This window comes from Excalfactoria chinensis, chromosome 9, assembly GCF_039878825.1.
Source record: "Excalfactoria chinensis isolate bCotChi1 chromosome 9, bCotChi1.hap2, whole genome shotgun sequence".
In the NCBI taxonomy this organism is placed as follows: Eukaryota; Metazoa; Chordata; class Aves; order Galliformes; family Phasianidae; genus Excalfactoria; species Excalfactoria chinensis.
In genome coordinates this window covers 2,626,780-2,646,705 of record NC_092833.1, presented here as the reverse complement: position 1 = coordinate 2,646,705, position 19,926 = coordinate 2,626,780, and the positions used below count along the sequence as shown (strand labels likewise).

General features: G+C 41.3%; 2 protein-coding genes across 3 annotated transcripts; one reads left to right on the top strand and one right to left on the bottom strand.

Annotated features, from left to right (window-relative positions):
- Positions 1-350: 350 nt before the first annotated feature.
- On the top strand, positions 351-13,623 carry COPB2 (COPI coat complex subunit beta 2). 2 transcript variants are annotated; one of them, XM_072344235.1, is made up of 22 exons: positions 351-480; positions 1,362-1,499; positions 2,048-2,134; positions 2,944-3,070; positions 4,168-4,316; positions 5,113-5,259; positions 6,336-6,435; positions 6,569-6,711; positions 6,929-7,128; positions 7,711-7,821; positions 8,090-8,178; positions 8,261-8,367; positions 8,664-8,807; positions 9,259-9,389; positions 9,639-9,846; positions 10,097-10,207; positions 10,897-11,111; positions 11,373-11,465; positions 11,544-11,724; positions 11,829-11,897; positions 12,767-12,856; positions 13,281-13,623. In XM_072344235.1, exons 1-22 carry the CDS (start codon positions 478-480, stop codon positions 13,374-13,376), a joined length of 2,739 nt encoding a protein of 912 aa, XP_072200336.1. In that variant the 5' UTR covers positions 351-477; the 3' UTR covers positions 13,377-13,623. The 2 variants fall into 2 exon arrangements, with proteins under 2 accessions (XP_072200336.1, XP_072200335.1); XM_072344234.1 differs by having other exon boundaries at positions 12,764-12,856.
- Positions 13,624-13,775: 152 nt separating this feature from the next.
- Positions 13,776-18,098, bottom strand: MRPS22 (mitochondrial ribosomal protein S22). Its single transcript, XM_072344236.1, has 8 exons — positions 17,939-18,098; positions 17,683-17,837; positions 17,433-17,597; positions 16,762-16,905; positions 16,341-16,424; positions 15,466-15,611; positions 14,188-14,296; positions 13,776-13,965 (listed from the first exon to the last, which is right to left on the bottom strand). The coding sequence occupies exons 1-8, from the start codon at positions 18,057-18,059 to the stop codon at positions 13,873-13,875; spliced, it is 1,017 nt and encodes a 338-aa protein (XP_072200337.1). The 5' UTR covers positions 18,060-18,098; the 3' UTR covers positions 13,776-13,872.
- Positions 18,099-19,926: the final 1,828 nt, after the last annotated feature.

Sequence of the window (19,926 nt, the reverse complement as noted above, 5' to 3'; positions counted from 1 at the left end):
AGTTGCCTTCCAACATCCTGAAATTCACGGATTTTAAGCATTATTTCACAATCATTAACATAACAAAAATAAAAAATAAAAAATAAAAAATAAAAAAATAATTTAAAAAAAGCCTTAAGTGGAAGCAAACAGTGTAAACTCACCCATAGCAGCTGACTGTGCCCCTTTCCTTGCTTCAGGCTTCTCTGTGAGGAACGTTCTCAGTGATGGCTGCGAAGTCACACAGCGCCGTTCCCGCCACACGAGGTAACCGTTACAGCACGCGCTCCGCTACTACAACTCCCAGAATGCCTCGCAGCGTTGGCGGCACGGACTGCATGTCCCGGCATCCCACGGGGTTCCCGCTCTCGCGAAGCCCGGGAACGTGATGCTCAGATCTCGCGAGAGCGACGTGTCCGGAAGCTCCACGTCGGAGGGTGCGGGTAGCCGGGCCTGGGACACCTCAGCTTCGGGGCTCCTGCGGGGCGACGCCGCGACATGGTGAGTGAGTGAGTCGGGGGGGAGCGTGGGGACACGGAATGTGGACCGGACCGGACCGTGCGGCGTTAGAGGGTTACAGCAGCGGATGTGACCTGGTGGGCCGCGCCGGGGGCTTCGCGGGGTGCGCCCGAGTTGTTGTGGGGGAGCGTTGGTGGAGCTGTCCTGCACTGCGGCCGGCTCTGACAGGGCAGCGCCGAGGGCCTGTAGGGCCTGTATATGTGCCTATAGCGGCACCAGGGCTGCGGTACCGCCTGCGGGTGGCCGAGAGCATCGGAGTGATCGGCAGGGCTCAGAAAATCGCTTTGCTGGTGATTAAAGATCAGAGCCTCCTTTGTAACGGATGCGCATGAACTCCCCCCAGTTCTTCTGACACGTGTTTCATGCTAAAGTGTATTTCTCTTCGTGATTTTAATGCTACTTTTGCCAAACGCAAAGCTTGTCTGAGGTGACAGCTGACTTTTCCACCTCTTTGGTCTTTCTCAAGTGAGACAGAAAGAGATTCATTTTTTTGTTGCTTACACTGGAAGGGAAGGCCCTTTGCTTTCCTTCAGAAGGTCAGGGACACCAGGGAAGCGCACATGGAGCGGTGCACAGCATCTTTGTCTGTGCTGCAGTATGCACATTCACTGTATGGAAACACTGCGTGTTCACAAAGGTAGATGGAACAGACCCACTGGTAGGGATGGGATGTTTCCACAAATCTCTGGCCTCCAGACAAAAACAAAGGCAGATGGACAGAAAAGAGCGGTCTTCGTTTGCTCGTAAAACAAGATTAACTCTGTTTACTTCAGGGGCTGATTTTGGCTTTCCTTCCTCCATCATGTGTTTATACCCATTTTATGCTGGAATAACACAGTGTTCTCCATTATTTTCACCTCCAGCCTCTCCGACTTGATATCAAGCGAAAGCTGACAGCCCGGTCTGACCGGGTGAAAAGTGTGGACCTGCACCCCACCGAGCCATGGATGCTAGCAAGTCTCTACAATGGCAGCGTCTGCGTTTGGAACCATGAAACACAGGTGGTAACTTTGGCTTCCCTTTGCTATGATTCTTCAAAATTGGCCAGTGTATAAATTTTAACTTTCAACAACAGACATGCAAGAAAAATCTAGAAATGTTGCTACTAATTGACTGTGCTCACCCTGACATGTATATAGGAGTCACTGTAATAATAGGCAGGTATTTTCTTAAGCATAGCTCTGATGATGCTTCATTTACTACACGTTTAGTTTCAAGAATAGAAGAATAATCTCCTTTGTACTTGCAGTCAATAACTATGAGGGGTGTAGGAAGTGCTTCTCTGTCACGTATGGCTGAAATTGGGCAGCAGATTTAGAAATGATCTGGAGGTTTGAGTGGTGTCTGGAGGGAATGAATGGAAAACAAGAAGGTGAGCAGACAGGCAAATACCTTCTTGCATACAGATGCTGCTTTAAAAGATTGTACGTGCTGTGTTGTAATATCCCTTGAAGACTACACATGACTACCCATTGAACACAGTTAAGGAAGACTAATTTCAAAACTCTTCTTTTCTCCATTGCTATAAACTTATCATTTTTATTTTTAGACTTTGGTGAAGACTTTTGAAGTGTGTGATCTGCCAGTGAGAGCTGCCAAATTTGTGGCAAGGAAGAACTGGGTTGTTACAGGAGCTGTAAGCTGTCCATCTTCTTGTGATTTCTATATGCAGTAGGAGTTTCTCTTAATTTGTTTCCATGCCATTCTTTATACATCTCATAAAAATGATTCAATATTAACATGCAAGACAGAAGGAAATACTTCACTTCTCCAGTATTTTTTTTCCTTTTATCTTAGAGAATTAAACTTTTCATTTCAGAGGAAGGCAACCTAATTTGTGGCTAAATCTTATATCTAATGCAATGTAGGTCTACATTCAACTTCTGCTGTTAACTGAAGTGCATTTGGCCTCTCTTGTCAGCACAAGAGTTCAAACAGCTGCATGGGGAACTGGATTAGGAACTGATGGAAATTAATATGTATTCTTATCAATTTAATTTCACCTGGATCAGTCCCTCAGTCTGATTCATTGTGCAGCTGTATCTAAAATAAAGATACCTTTTCTTTTGTTCGTGTCCTTCCCAGCTGAAAAAGTTGACATCCGATTTCCATTTGTTTTAGTGCAAGCACCTTGCTTTTCATTTTCATATTAGGCATTAATAACTTCCAAAGCACTTCGCTTTAAATCATTTAAAATACATGTTTTTAAAATGATTTTTTAGCTGAAGCTTATTTTACAAATGCCTTGGTATAATAGTGGGGAACTTATAGACTTCTGAGCCAAATAATGATTTGTCTCATTTAGGTAGAAAATAATTTTTCTTGAACACATCTTTGTAAGAGATTCTTTAATAGCGGAATGTTCTGTCTAGCTGCTCTACACTATATTGCAGTGGATTGTATGGGAAGTACTGTTGTAGCTTTTTATTCTAATGTCTTTCACAGGATGACATGCAAATTAGAGTTTTCAATTACAACACCCTGGAAAGAGTGCACATGTTTGAAGCGCATTCAGATTACATTCGCTGTATTGCTGTACATCCCACGCAGCCTTTCATACTGACAAGCAGCGGTAAGAGGTTTTTGATACATTTTGATGTTTTTCATCCTCCATTTCCAGGGTTCTGTCTCGATAGGAGTTGCGTGTTTTTTCAGGTTTCTGCTTAACAGAAATCCTTGAGCAAGTATCTGGTGTATCTGTTGTTATTTCTCTGCCAGATATGTTCATATTTTTTAACAGAATATCATTTCTACTTAGAATTGAAAATATTATAGTTTATATTATATAGCTTATATAGCTTATGATGTTACCAGAGAAGACCTCTGAAGGCTCTTGTTGCTTAATGACTGCTCGATGACAAGTTCACATCGGCGATAATTAGTTGCCTTTCTGGAGTTCGCTTCACTGAAGCTCCATTTTTTATAGATACTTAAGTATTTCAGCTAACAATGTGAATCAAAGCAGAAGGAAACTCTCACCTGTTTTCCCCAGCATACTACAGAGTTCTGTTATTTGAGCTCCTCTATGATATGTAGGAATGGAAAATCACCGTATCCCAACAAATCTTGCCCAAGAAGTACACGCATCATTTTCTGTCCTTTTTACTCCTGGAAATCTTGCTAACACAGCCTGAGCACTGCTAGAACATAGTGAACATTTTGTGTTGGAGGCATCGTAGTTATTTCTATTGAAGATAATACACTTGAAATAAAGATATTAGGAAGCCACCCTGGTTGCTTCTGCTTCCTATTCCTTATTGATCATTACAGTAAGTGCCAAAGAAGAAAGCACAGGTTTAATTCTTTTAAAATCTGTCCATAATCTTAAGATTAATAATTTAATACCTTAATATCAGTTCTTAATCTCTGTAAGACAGATTCATTTTCTGAACAGAAATAGTACATTTATATGATCTGGGCAGGCTCATTTCTTAGTTTTATAACCATTCTACTGGAGAATCTTTTAGAGATACTTGTACTCCCTGTGGCCTTCCTGTAAGGAAAGAACAGTTTAAGAGATTAAGATACTTATCTTGAGTATTAGCATTGCCTCTTTTGCAGGGAGATGTGAAGGAACTTTTAACTTGAAGTAATCACCACTCATGTTATTTCAGAAGATGTTAAACTAACTGAAGCTTGATTTTTTTGTTGCTGTTTCTTTTTCCGCAGATGACATGCTTATTAAACTCTGGGACTGGGATAAGAAATGGTCTTGTTCTCAAGTGTTTGAAGGACATACCCATTACGTCATGCAGATCGTCATAAACCCAAAAGATAATAATCAGTTTGCCAGTGCCTCTTTGGATAGGACAATCAAGGTAGAGAATTGTTGTTTTGTTTCTTTTTCAGTTATTAAGTAATTACCAGAAGGAACACGCAAACCAGCGATGAGAACAGTGGGTTACAAAAAGTAGGTCAGTAATGGAATTATTTTTGTCCCAAGATGTGTATTTTGGCTGAGTTACTAGACACGTACTAGCTACACACAGAAAAGGTAATTCAGTGAATTTACAAGATTACCTGATGCCTGTAATCACTGAAATTTAACTTCAGTGATTGCTGCGTTCCTCTTGGATCTTGCAGATACCTCGGGATGGGTTAATAGCTATGCTGTCTATGAGTAGTTCAGGAGAATTAAACCTATATGTACCTTCAGTGGGTAAAGCCTTTAACTGCGTGCGTTTAAAAAATAAAAACAAAAAAGATATTTCTCCCATCATTTGTAGTTATTTGCTATCAGCCTTTTAAACTGGATCCAGAGATGTCTTCGATCTTCTGACAGCAGACTGAGCTTCATTTGCTGTGAAGCTGTTACTGAGAATCTGAGACTGTAGGTTTACAACCATCTGGAGAGTAAGAGTTCCTCAAGTTTCCTAAAATTACCACCGTGCTGGCTGTAAAATGACAGCTTTGATTTCATCAGTCTTCAGATGTGGAGATGGGATGTGTATAAATATTGCTTTGATGATCATGGAAAATATCAGTGTACCTACAGTTTGACTTCTGAACATGCATTAGAATACAACCTCTGTTTGGCAGGGTTGGCCTAGATAAGAGAAGATCAAAATCTATGTGGGGCTATTTTGATGTGTTGTTATTTTATCCCCTGGAAAGGTGTGGCAGCTTGGCTCCTCTTCACCCAACTTTACTCTGGAAGGCCATGAGAAAGGGGTGAACTGCATTGACTACTACAGCGGAGGAGACAAGCCGTATCTTATTTCAGGGGCAGATGACCGGCTGGTTAAGATCTGGGACTACCAGGTATGTGTTCAGCTTTCTGCAATCTGTTGGATAGACAGCAAAATCACAAAATGGTAAAAAGGAAAAGGACTTGAAAACACCAACACCTCTTTCTTCCTATGAAAGATGAAAGTGGGAACAGTATTTCATGATACAGTTCTCAGATGTTGATAACTTTTTGGAGAGCATGCTGTGAATTCTGCAGATGAACTTAGAGGCTACTTAGATTTAATGTTAAGGTGTTGCTAATAGTTTTTTTTCTTGTCTGTGTTCTGGACACATTGGACAGGCACACATTGTTCATGCATGTATGCATGCTTGTGAGTACTTGACAGTTCACAGGTCATCAAATGAGTTGCATTATTGCCTCATTTGAGAGCTGTACAGGAAAGAAACAGATGGAATCCAGAGACAATTGCTGGAACCTAGAGCTCATAAATTCTTCCTGTGTACAAATGTGTTAATGGTCAGAAGGACAAGATGAAGTTTGTTAGATAGGAATTTCTGGTTGTTAAAGTGTATTGTCCACGATTAAATCCAAGATCAGAAATTAAAGCTAGTAGTGTTTATTAAAATATGCACTACAATGATTGTTATGTAACTAAGATTAAAGTTTTAGTACCACGTAAAGCTGTATATATTAATTGCAGTCTACTCCTAGTTGCTTCTAGCAGAGTAGACTCTTCTTATACAGCTGTGGGTAAACATCCTTGATGAAGACATTAGTTGTTTCTTCACCTATAATTGAATTCAGCTATGTTTTGCTCTGATATTTTTTTAGCAATCCCAGCTGTCTGTCTGTCTTTAGTCTGTTGCATTACTGAGCTCTGAGAAAGCCTATGTTGGGAGCACAAAACAGAAACAGAAAATAAATAAATAGTTTTCCTTTGGGGTGGAGGAATTAAGTCAGTACATTCATTGTTATGTAATACGTGTTTAATGCTGCTGCTTCAGCATCTGGGAAATAGATGCGACTGGAAGAAATCTAGAACAAATGTGCTTTCAGATAGATTTCTGGATTTTACTTATTAAAGAAATGAAAGTTAAAGTGTTGCAAGTTGTTCATTATCTACCTGTCCTTACAATTCTTCTTGCAGAATAAAACATGTGTACAAACACTGGAAGGACATGCTCAGAACGTGTCTTGTGTCAGCTTTCATCCTGAACTGCCTATCATAATCACAGGCTCGGAAGATGGTAATTGTCTGTTTTCTGCTACATAAAGGATAGGGAAGGAACTTATGGGAGAACATTTAGTTGTGTTGTGGCTACACATCTCATACTGTCACGCTGAGGAAAGTGATAAGGCGTGTGTTCCTTTCATCTCTAGGAACTGTGCGCATCTGGCACTCGAGCACCTACCGCCTGGAGAGTACGCTCAACTATGGGATGGAGAGAGTGTGGTGTGTGGCCAGTTTGAGAGGATCCAATAACGTGGCTTTGGGCTATGACGAAGGCAGCATCATTGTTAAGGTACGGTTAGTTATTTGAAATGAGAGAAGGTGATTCATTGCTGTCCCGTGTAAAGAGCAACTAATTATCTGATAATAATATATAAAATACCGATCATTTAGCATTTGAATTGTCATTTTTAGACAAAGCCGGGATATTTCACTGGATGCGTGGAGCTGAAAAGGAAATCAAAACTGTGTTTTCTCTGTCTGCTAAGTTCTTATGCTGTGCTTCCTAGCTTGGCCGTGAAGAACCAGCCATGTCCATGGATGCAAATGGAAAAATTATTTGGGCTAAACATTCAGAAGTCCAGCAGGCCAACTTGAAAGCTATGGGAGATGCTGAAATTAAAGATGGAGAAAGATTGCCACTGGCTGTGAAGGATATGGGGAGCTGTGAAATATATCCTCAAACAATTCAGCACAACCCTAATGGACGGTAATTGATTAAAAAAAAAGAAGAATCAGTTTCTTTTTGTTTGGTTGGTTGGGTTTTTTTATACTGGAAAACTTATTGCATGTGTCCTGGTAGTGACTGAGAGCCTGTGGCCAACAGGTGTCTCACAGCTAAGCAGGGGAAAATCATAGTAGTACAGGCTTCAGCCATCTGCATAATAGCTCACATTTTAAACAGACGAGTTGCACATTGTAAATAGGGCAAGAATGACGCAAACAAAATGTATAGTGTAGTAGTAGCAAACCAAGTTCTTCTATTACATCTCAGGGTTGTTTTTTTTAATTAGATGAGCTAATTTGGAAGAAAAGGTAAAGGGATACACAGTAGAAATGCAGCAGAATGGAGAGCAGAAGCAAGAAGGGATAGTGAATAGCTAGGAAAGTGAAGAAAAAATCCATTATGTGATGGGTTTTGGAATACACAAAGTTGTCCTATTTAATTCTGTTTGCATTTGGGGTAATTGTACTGTGACACTGCCTTGTGATGATCTTCAGATGATTTGTGTGTTTGTTCTAGTGCACTGAACATGGATGTCTGACAGACTGCATCTTTCTCTTGCTCTAGGTTTGTTGTAGTGTGTGGTGATGGCGAATACATCATTTACACAGCTATGGCTTTGAGAAACAAGAGTTTTGGTTCTGCACAGGAGTTCGTGTGGGCACATGATTCATCAGAGTAAGTGTTGCATAGTTTTCCTTTGATTTAACTTAATTTTGCTGCTGCTACGTTTCAGTCTGTACAAACACGGAGTTGGGCTGAAGACAAAAAAACAACAAAAAAGTTTTGAATAATGAACTTAGAAAAGGTGCTGTTTTAAGGTTTTCTATTTGCTGTGCTCTGCTGATTTTTGAAGATAAATGCAGGGGTTTTCTTGTAGCAGTTTGCTATTTTAGTAGTTTGCTACTTTAACAGGCAAGTAATATTTTTATGATGCAATCTCCAGGTACGCAATCAGAGAGAGCAACAGCGTTGTGAAGATATTTAAAAACTTCAAGGAGAAGAAATCATTCAAACCTGATTTTGGCGCAGAAGGTATTTACTGTTAGAATACACATATTGATGCATCTGCACAGTCTGCACGATGCAAAATTCTTCAACCTTCGTTTTCTTACAGGCATCTATGGTGGCTTCCTGTTGGGAGTGAGATCTGTAAATGGTTTGGCATTCTATGATTGGGATAACACGGAACTGATCCGCAGAATTGAAATTCAGCCCAAACACGTAAGTTTTGAAAGGAATCTGAAGATATGAATCTACGTACATGTCTGTGTTTACTCTAGACTGTAGACGCTAGACTGTTGATTTTTTCTATAACGAAGCCAAGCTGCCAATCATAAAGTAACAATATCTTAGGTTTACTTCTGCCTTGTAGTGAAAAGGAAGAAAATCTTATGTATGTGTTGGCTTCTTGGTTCCTAAGGCTGCTATGAGAGTTTGTACAAATTAAAGCTAAAACATACTTTCTCTCTTAACCTGAGCTCTCTAAACCACTGACATTATTGATTCTGATGACACAGATTTTCTGGTCTGACTCGGGTGAACTTGTCTGCATTGCTACAGAAGAGTCATTCTTCATTCTGAAATATCTATCAGAGAAAGTTGCATCTGCCCAGGAAACGCATGAAGGAGTCACTGAAGATGGAATTGAAGATGCGTTTGAGGTACCTGTATTTACAAATGGATGTGACTAGGATCAGAGATCACTGAAGCGAGTCTTGCCAGAGCATAGCAAAGTTAGTCTTTAACATAACACTATTAAATTGTTTTGTCCAGCCATCTTGCATTTAGGTAGCGTGTTCACACAACTTTAATGTTTTCTGCACAGAAGTTTGAGACCACGTGAGAAACAGCAGAAAACTCATGAGGAAACTTTTCTTTTAATTATCTTGTTTAACACACTTGGTACTTCCTTCCTGGATTTGTAACTTAGTTAATTATTGAGAGAGATTTGTAGCATCTTTTTGTAGAACTGGAGGCATAGTTTGCACAACTTCTGGTTTGCACCTGGAACTTCTTTTGCAACTCACCCTTGTGGCTGCTGAAGTACAGAACGTTACATTTAATTTGAAAACACAGTAGTCTCACTGCTATCTACATAAATTTGATTTGCAGGTTCTTGGTGAGATTCAGGAGATTGTGAAAACAGGTTTGTGGGTTGGCGACTGCTTTATTTACACCAGCTCTGTGAACAGACTCAACTACTACGTTGGAGGAGAAATTGTCACGATTGCCCATTTAGACAGGTAAGTTGCTGCATTAGATTGTAAGATAGCCTGGAATGTTTTTTCACTAGCAGTTAGGACAAGCTGAATTACTTTTGGTTTATAATGCTTATGTTCTGGGGCAATTAATGTAATCTTGCATAGAATAAATAGCATTACATGGGTACAGAGTAAACGTTGATGCAAATATTCCTGCTACCATTGGATTTTTTTTTATGTAGCACCTCACAGTCGACGTATCTGAGCTGAATAGTCTTTGTCTTGTTTCAGGACGATGTATCTTTTGGGGTATATTCCTAAGGACAACCGACTTTATTTGGGTGATAAAGAGCTAAACATTGTTAGCTACTCTTTGCTGGTCTCAGTGCTTGAATATCAAACTGCTGTGATGAGAAGAGACTTCGGTATGGCTGACAAAGTTCTCCCCACAATTCCAAAAGAACAGAGAACCAGAGTTGCGCATTTTCTTGAAAAACAGGCAAGAGAACTTTCTTAAACATCCAAAACGTCATCAGCTGATTATTTCTAATTGAATTTGCTAATTAAAAAAAAAAAAAACAAAACAACTTAAAAAGCCACTAACTTCCTGTAAATGTAGATTCATGTTAATCATCTGTATTTATTTGAAACACTGTAGTCTTTGGAGGGCTTTTGTTAAAATATCTAGGATGCTGTTTGGTGTGAGCGATCAGAGCTTTACTTTTGATTATTTGTTTCATTTATTTCAGGGCTTCAAACAGCAAGCTCTTGCAGTATCGACAGATCCAGAGCATCGTTTTGAACTTGCTCTTCAGCTGGGAGAATTAAAAATTGCTTATCAGCTTGCAGTAGAAGCAGAGGTAAGCATACAACTTCTGGTGATTGAGAATAATTCTGAGTATAAATCGTAGGGGCCTCATGAAACGAGGCAGTGGGACAGTGCAGCACAGCTCTGAACACTGTAAATATGCCTCCAACTTCCTTACTGAAGTTTCTCTGCCTGTAGTTCAAAGGAATCTGTGCTGTGGGATGAGAACAGAAGCGTGTTGTCTGCTCAGACAGATACAGGAACTCCTCCTGGAGAGTAATACATTCCAACCAGGAACAAAGCCTTAATCTTCAGTGTTGAACAGAGAGGAGAACTGGCAGAACTGAAGCCTCTAGGCCTTTATTCCAGCCTTGAAAAACTTGCATCATTTCTGATGTTCTAGGAAGACTGGCAGGCAGTGATCTGTCCCATAGCTATTATTCAGAGAATTGGTCTCACTGTTGCAAAATAATGGAGCAGTAGGGAATAAGGTAATGTGTTGTCATTAAACGGAGAGGGGAAAGTAGACAGGTGTTGCTGGGTAATGACAGCGTGACATTGGTACACACAGAACAAACTGCAATCGTTATCATATCTTAATGGGAAGACAAGCATGCTGATGGGATATGGTACCTTCACAGGTGAACTTAGAATTCATATTGAATGCTTTAAAAATCTTTAATAGTATTCAAAACTATGAGCTTTGTTGTTTCTTTTTCCTCCCTCTCCTTGTGCTTTTAGTCAGAACAGAAATGGAAGCAACTTGCTGAACTTGCCATTAGTAAATGCCAGTTTGGCCTAGCCCAGGAATGTCTGCACCATGCACAAGACTATGGAGGACTGCTGCTACTGGCTACAGCCTCGGGAAATGCTAACATGGTGAATAAATTAGCTGAAGGAGCAGAGAAAGATGGCAAGAACAACGTCGCATTTATGAGCTACTTCCTGCAGGGAAAGTAAGTAGTGAGAAATTCAAATGGTTCTCATTGGGCTTTTTAAACACAAAGAACGTCACATTTCCAAACAGTTAACTGCAGGTAACTTAATTTCAAGGAGAAAGACAGTAGTAGCATGTACCCTTTCAGAAAAACTGTTTTATGATGCTTACTTTTTAAAATGGGCGCTTTTAATTTACTGACATCATAGACTAAACAGCTGTAACGCAAAAGTCTGGCTTGAAAAATTACTGATAAAAATTCTATTTTAAAATCTGTCAGGCTTGACTTGTGTTTGGAACTCCTGATTAAAACTGGACGTCTCCCGGAAGCAGCTTTTCTTGCACGGACCTATTTGCCAAGCCAAGTTTCAAGGTAACATCAAAGTACATGCAGATCCTAGTAGTACTGTCAAAACTACCTGTATACAGTGAATCTGATTTCTGCCTCCAGGGTTGTTAAACTGTGGCGGGAGAGTCTCTCTAAAGTTAACCAGAAAGCTGCTGAATCCCTCGCTGATCCTACAGAATACGAAAATCTTTTCCCTGGGTTAAAGGAAGCTTTTGTTGTTGAAGAATACGTTAAACAAAGTCTTGCTGACCTGCGGCCAGCCAGGGAATACCCCCTTGTCACTGTGAGTAGGAAGTGGGAGTTCCAAGATGTGCAAGTTGAGCTGTAAGCAAGTCAATGAAATGACGTAAACGTTCCATTAACACGTCTGCACTTTTTAATTTTTAGCCAAATGAAGAAAGAAACTTACTTGAAGAAGCAAAAGGCTTTGAACCATCAGGAGTAATGGCATCTCAGGTCAGTGTTACCACTAAATGACGAAGCCTAAGAAGCGCTTCTGTTGTGCAGTAACATCTACCCTAGGGATCTTAAAACCACGATGATTGAACTGTTGCTCTTACTGACCTGGCTACAAGCACTGCAGTTGAGTTCCATGTTCTTTTGCCTCAAACTTTTTGACTAAGAAGGTAGATTAAGAAAAGTCATTAGTAGTTACAGAATTATTTGTGTGGCTGCATACGTGTTTGTTTTGTTACAACTTCACTCAAGTACATGCATGTAATCAGCATACTGCCACTGAATTCATCCTGAAGAAGAATTGCCTATCAAACCCCTTACTGCCCCAACTGCTTCTAGCGCTCTGAAAGCTCCGAAGCTGGAAATTGGAATCTCTTACATACCTCAACAAATTAAAATGCTTTATATCTATTGCTATTGTGCACAGCTAAGCAGTAAGGCTGCTTCAGAAGTTAGAGAGTAGCAGCCCTGTGCAGGTATTGGAAATACAATATTTTAACTAATTAAGTAGCTCAGACTGATGGTGTTATTACCCAAGTATAAGTTGTCTACAACACATTAATTTACAATTATCTTGCATTAGAAGCTATAAACAAGGCCTGTCACTTTCTGCAGTCGCACTTCAGTTCTTTAAATTAATTCACACAGACTCGAAGTTGTTTTTCTTTCTTTCTAAATTAAGTAAAGGGGGGAAAAAAACCACCATGGTAGGATCCGCTGGAACTAAAAAAACATAACAGCTGTGAAGATGTGATTCTGGAATTACTGAAGGAAATTTTAGAAGACGACCATCAAGGCTTGGGAGATGTTCAAAGGGGCTGTTGTTTACTTGCTATTGTTAAAATTAAGCAATCTTTTTTCATTAGAAGAAGACAGAAGAAGCAGTTCCATCTGCTAAACCAGAAGTGATGAATACAGTACTGCAGAATTCTGATCTGCTTCCACCACGAGATCAAAAGGTACTGGAATATATCTGAGGAAGGGAAGGGGTGTCACAGCTAAAGACTGAACTAATAATTTGAGTTAAGTATACCACATAATGTCACTTGTTATGAACCACGTTCCTGAGACTTACTATATTGTGTGGAGCTTTTCCTGTAGTGTGCAGAAACCATGCACAGAAACATAAGCCTACAAAGGCTATAGGAACTGTTCTACAAGGAGACAAGTGGAGTTCACAACCCAGAACAGAGTAACAACTTGCAGTACTGCAAGCTGCTTTCTCATTAAAGAAGGCATTTCTTTCTGTAGCTTATCGTAGTTCTTATGCACTGCTTCACTACCTTAAGGTTGCTGAATGTTCCCGTACCTCATATAGCACTATACAAACCACATCACTACAGCTACCTAACATATATCCCTGCTATGTGGTCTTTTTCCTAGACACTTCTGGATTTGGAAGATGACCTCGATAACTTAGACCTGGAGGATATTGATACCACCGATATCAATCTGGATGAAGAGATCTTAGATGACTGAACAGAGTTCTAGGTGACCAACTCAACTACTACTTACTCCAAACAAAGGAATGAAGTTCTGTGGACTACGTGCTCCACATTAACTTGATTTTTATACAGAAGATGGACCATGTAGATGTAGGGAGAGGAGCAAACCCAGCAACCGTAAAAATTTTGAGTATGTTGGAATTTAAGATATAGGCTGGTTCTGAAGCATTATGGAAGCATTTTCATTTAATGTGCAGTTCAATAAATCCTTTTAAACATTCCATTCCTGCTCTCTCCTGTATTTCGAGAAGGCAAGTGTTAACTCAGTATACATCACCATGAAGTAGAAGAGAATGTGACTGGAGGGTGGTCATGTACAGTATTTGTAAAATTAAGCTGTCTGTAGCAAGTCCTAGTATGTTTTGGTACATATTTTTCTAGCATGCAGAGTTATCCAAGATATTTATCATAGAATCCTGTACAAAGAAAGTTTACAAACTGCTCAAAATAATGATAAATTGTTGTTTATTTCATGAACCTGTAGAAGTAGCCATTGCTTCCTGGTATGCCTGGAGGGCCAATTGTATATAACCTTCTTTCTGTGATTCAGTTTTCACAAAGACCTAGAAGTGAGGGGGGGTGGAGATTAATGCGTGGTTAAGAGCAGTGAGACTTCAGCATTCCAAGGGTTTGTCAGCCAGCTCTACCCAATCATTATGCTGTTTTATATAGTTTAAAAACACATAGAGCAGTTCTAGTTGAATACAGGAAACTACTGCCTAGGCTTCTGGTGTTCAAAAGCCTTATCTTCTGTAGGCAAGTGTGCTTAAAATAGAGAAGCATACCTTGATCAGATCGATTCCATGAAGTTTCCCTTCTTTAGCTTCTTTTGCTGACTGACATTCCGGATGAAGCATGTGATACAGTGTGATTAAACTTGTAGCATCCTCCAGCCTGAACAAATAAAGGTTCAGTTGTAGCTATTACTTTTTCTAAATAATTTGAGCGTGCTTGCACACCACAGGCTTTCATATGCTTTCACCTCCTATACACAGTCATTAGAATAGAGCTAAAGAGGCAGCCCATAATCTATTGTAATAGCACCTTGTTCCTGAGAAGGAAGACCAGAAGCACATGCAGCAAGTAACAGACAGAAACCAATTCATACTGCAGTTTAAGCCTGAACTACTACTGTTCAGCAGCTATAAAGCTGAAAGCTATAAAATACAAGGAACTTCCCACTAAAAAAGTGTTCAGTGGAACAGCCAAACAAGAAGCCTTCTAACACTAACTGCAGTGGCTGGCACATTTAATGGGAGTAGTATTAGGAGTCTTGCAATGCTTAGTCTATGAAGAAATTAAAACTTGAATAAGGCTTTTACCTCCATAAGTCTAAATACAGACCCGAAGTGGGTGGGTGACAGGTAGATAAGGATGCTTTAATGTCTGATAATTTAAGTCCGGGTATTTGAATTGCCCATTTACCATTATGATTATAAAAACTTCCCTCTGTTTTCTTCATATCCTCAGTTTTGAAAGTAGGATCTGAGCAGCTGTTAGAAGTTTCTAAATTCAATAGTAAGAAACAAGTATCATCACTGCAATTTTGAGTTCTATCAGTTTTTATCCTAGCTCTAATGATGTTTTGGACAATTAAGTATTATCTGCTTCACTGAACTCTGAATGAGCTTAACAGCTCTTGTGGGAAACAACCCATTCAGAATCTAAGTGTGTCTTTTACTTCCCACTGTCTATTGTAGCAGTTACAGTCAAGCACAGCTACGTCATAATTGCTTCAAAATCCAGACCGAGCCTTAAAAACCACAACAGCCCAGTTGTTACCAACTGTTATGTTTTAAGATCCACAGGGCCCAGAGTCAGAAGTTTGCTGACAATTAATTAGAAGGGAAATAAAGTTAAAAGTTCAGCAACTGTAAAAGGTTAATTTCTGCTGACACCTACTTTGCTACCCTACCAATTTGACTCTTAACGTAGTTGGTAGTTCCATTCAGCATCTACGTAGCTAAAAATTACACCTAGTCTGAAATATGGAAATTCAAATGGAAACTTCCAGGCATTTTCTATTTGTCTAGAGAAACAAATAACTGATGAATCCCACTTACAAGTCTCTGTTGATCATATCTATCAGTAAGCCATCTGTTTTCTTTCTGTTCACCAGGTACCACACCATGCCTCCAAAGTGCCTTGTTGAACGGAGCAGATCGTATTTTGCATGTTTCTCAATGTCATCATACGTTCGATGGTGAACCTAGACACAGGATTACGTTTCAATAGCGTAGGCAGAGCTTCATGACAGTTCCTCCTCTTTACCTTTCACATTGATTTATTTACACCATTTTTAGGCCTCCCTAAACTGTGGCAGTAAGCCACAAACTCAACTGTGCTACTTGAAAGCTTTACACCTGTTTTAATTTGGGGTAACACTGAGAAAATCCAGTACTTAGAACTCGTATATTGATGTGTGTTAAGAGAAAACTAAACGCTACCCACATACTGGAAAATCTGGGAGAGATTGATATATTCATTAGTACTTAAAGTTACTAAATTGAAATGCTTCAGCTGGAAGTGTATTTTTGTACCTTCTTTTTGTCACAAACACCAGCTTATTTTGTGCACAGTGCTCTCAGGTACATCAGTTACCTACCTGGCCTTTTCAAATCCTAGCATAGGAGTCAAGACAACACAAGCAGTGCAACTCCAGTTGTGGCCAGTTACAGTTATAAGCAGCAATTCTGGTTTGGTACCAGAAGACTATTTTCTGTATCTGTATTCTTTCTATATGGTTGGAAAATGTTTAATATTAATTTTTCTGGAAAAAATATAGAAAGCTTATCACAAAGATAATACATAATCCATGGAAAGGGAGGGGAAGAGCACACCTGAGCAACTCCGATCTGCAGACAGTATTTATGCCTATAAAATAAACCTTGAAAGTTCTTCCCTAATATTTTTTCAGTTAAAAAAAAAGTGACCTTACTCTGATATAATCAGCTGAATCGGGCTCGAACTGAGCAATGCACATGTTAAGGACGTCCTCGTGACGGTCTTGCTGAAACACAGTCTGAAACAGTGCAAAATCAGGCACAGGTCACATATCGCACAATTGCAACTATCCAACATTTAACTGGTAGTGAAAACAATCCCCTTCTGGGCAACACAGCACACGTAACCATTATGTGCCTACTTACAGTATGACAGAATATTTACATTACCCAGTATGTATCTGGTCGCAACTTGGAATTTTATTTTAAGCAATTGAAGCAAGTGATGCTGGTAAGCAATCACTCAAGAAGATTATAACCTACAAACCAAGTGGCTTACTCAGAGCTGCTGCTCTAACCAAGCAGCACAGCAAGGAAAATAAAAACCATCTGATTTCAACCCCAGGCTGATCTTACCCCGAGGTGTTCGTCCTTAAATAATGCTGGGGGAATAACTCTGCGCCCTTCTTTTGGGAAGAATATCTGTATCATTCGGTCTCGCTCTTCCCAGGTTGCCTTACGTAACACACCGTTTGGCTCTCTGACTACAATGAAACGTTCCTGAAAAGAAGGTCAAAAAAAGAGCATCATCTGCCACAGCATTCTCTACATAAGCAGAATCACTGTAAAGAAGATTCTTGTTTGACTAAGTGCTCCAATACCAAAACCACATTAACACTACAGTGTCTTTTTGACTGTTAGCATGTGTAGAATTATTCTGCCCATTATAAATTATATGTTTACACCTTGATCTGACAGTAGAAAGCAACACTGTATGCAGGACTAAAAGCTACAGCTCTGCAGAATGGAATGAATAAGGTAACTAAACCCAGAGAAAGGAGTTAGTGCTGGCCTCACTTCACACATTCAACCCACACTAAATTAACAGCACGTGTGTTTTCTATTACTAAGCACAGGAATGCAATTTATCATCAACAGGCTGAAGTCAACAACTTGTAACGCCTCTGTATTTCTGCACTAAAGATCAAACTCAGCTCCTCGGCCTGCTCTGTCGTACTAAAACCTACGGCATGTTTTGGAATTAAGAACGAACAGCTGCTAAAACTAACGAGTGGATGGTTACTCACACGGTGCGGGGTGGCGTAAGTTAAATCTGTGAATATGTATTTCGCAGTTTCAGTCCCCTCGAGGACTTTGTCGTCCGCTAACACATCATCGATGGGCTCGCGTTCATCCAACACCGGCGGCATCCGCAGCTTTTCTTTAGCCTCCTCAATGGCTTTCCTTGTGGCCTGAAGGTAAAAGTCGAATTCACTTCACAGTCAAAACTCAGAAAGGCGGGAAGCGGGAGCGCGCCCCACAGCGCAGCGCACGCACCTCCTGCAGCTGAGCCTCTGTCAGCAGCCGGTACTTGGGCGGCTTCAGCTCCTGCCGAACCGGACGGAAAACCTTCTGCAGGTTCAACCCCGTCATTTTGTACAGCAAATCCTGAACCGCTTCATCCGTAAAAGCGGGCTTCGCGTCCCTTTTTTCTGCCGGAGAATTTTACACGCAATGAACGAGGGGCGAAGGGACGGCCGCACACCCGCCCTCGTATGAAGGCACCTCCCGCCACCGCCGCCCGCTCACGTACCGCCCGCGGTCCCCGCGTCCTGCCCGAGCCCTCGCTGCAGGCGCCAGCCCCACAGCGCCCGCGCCACGCGCGATTGCCGCGCGGGCAGCAGAGCGGCGCCCTTCGCCGCGAGCGCCGCCATCTTGCGTACGCCCCACCCCGCCGCGCCGCCGACGCGGGCGCCGCGTCGCTCCCGAGGCACGTCGGGAAATGGAGTGCGCGGGCTTTTCGAGCGGCGAGAATCTGCCTCGGTCAGAAAGCCGCTCCCGGGGCGTTCGTGTGGACGCTGCGGAGCCGGGAGCCAGAGCTGAGGTGGAAGTCCGAGCTGGAGGTCCTGTCACAGCGGGAGCGCTGAGCGGGAGCGGCACGGAGCAGGACTGCGGGCCGGCAGGTGTCCGCTCTGTGAAGGACTAATGCTATGGTGACTTACCGCAAGTGAAGGACGTCCTGCCCCTCTCTCTGATAATCCGGCGCTTGTGGGATGACGGAAAGTATAGCGCGATGACAGATCTTCCTTGCGAGCCGTAAACTGGAATAAATCCAAAGGACACCACGAGTGCTGCTGCCTGAGGAGCATCACTGCTCAGTGCATCCTTCTCCTCAGGTCGGTGAGAAGTCGCTGCCGCTCGTGGTGACTGTAGGCTTCCTTGTGGGGAACTTCAGTGTCTTGGTACGGGGGGAAGTAAATTGCTCACTACAAGACAGACATTGAGGTGCTGGAGTGTATCCAGGGGGCAGCGGAGCTGTGAGGGGTCAGGGGCGCAAAGTGAGATGGGGAGAAGCTGAGGGAACTGGGATGGTCGTTCTGGAGGAGGGGAACCATCACTGCTCTGCGACTCCGAGAGGAGGCGGTGCTGAGGTGTTGGCCTCTGCTGCCGGGTTAGCAGTGTTGGGATGAAAGGGAACAGCCTCGAGCTGTACCCGGTTGGGTCGGGTTGGATATTAGCTGATTGTCAGAGCTGTGGAGATGTGGCACTGAGGGACGTGGGGATTTGAGGGGTCTTTTCCAACCTTAATGATCATGTGATTTCATTAACACCGTAGCTGACTTATAGCTGAGAATATTTCGATAGGTGTTACTTAGTTAATTATTGCCTCACACTCTGCTAGGGGTGTGTGAGTCAAAGAAAATGTGTTACTAGCAGGCAAGTCTCAAGAAGGGCCCTGAATGATGCAGACTGTAGAATGCTCAAAGCCACGAGGTGATGCAATCTGCTTGACAGCTCCCTGTCAAACCGGGACATATCTCACCTCTTGGAGGCAAGATCTGAAAACACAAGCAATACGCTTAAGTTCTGTAGACTTCTGGTTGTTTTAAAGTTTTAAAGCTGCTGTGCCAAACCAGAGTCTAAATTGTGTTACATTGGATAATGGAGATTAAAGTCTTCGGGAAAATGAAGACTGTATGGCATGTGTTGGTTTGAGTCAGAATAAGGCTAAGATCTGTTTAAGTATATGTTTGTTTCTAATAATAGATCTTCGTTGTACTGGGCAGCATTCTTATTTTACCTACCTTTAAACACATGTACTGAGTTGAGTTTTGTGTTCAAGTTTTATCCTTCAGTATTCTGACCTTTGCATTATCAGAAAGGTCACAGGAAGGCTTATTTATTTATACTGGTACAATCAAGTTGAAATCACTGAGAATTAGAGCGCAAATGAATCCCTAATATTATTTTAATGTGATTTTGAGCTTAATTTATTTAAATAATGCCAAGAAAATTAAAAACAATGTTGAGGAAATTGAGAAGATGTTGTTTTTCAGCTCTCGCTTGGAAGATCTCTGGAGTGAGAGCTATACCCTATAAGGGAATTGGGAAGTTATTTGGCGACTTGCCTAAAAGCCACTTCAGACCTGTTCATGAATTTGGATGGCAAGCCAACGTCCATTTTAATTCACAGAAGTGCTTAGAAAAACAACAGAATTTATTAGACTATATCCAGGAGAGGTTAAATTCACATTCGTTCTGTACTGGAGTAGTAACAGCTGCTGTGAGGATTAGCCTTTC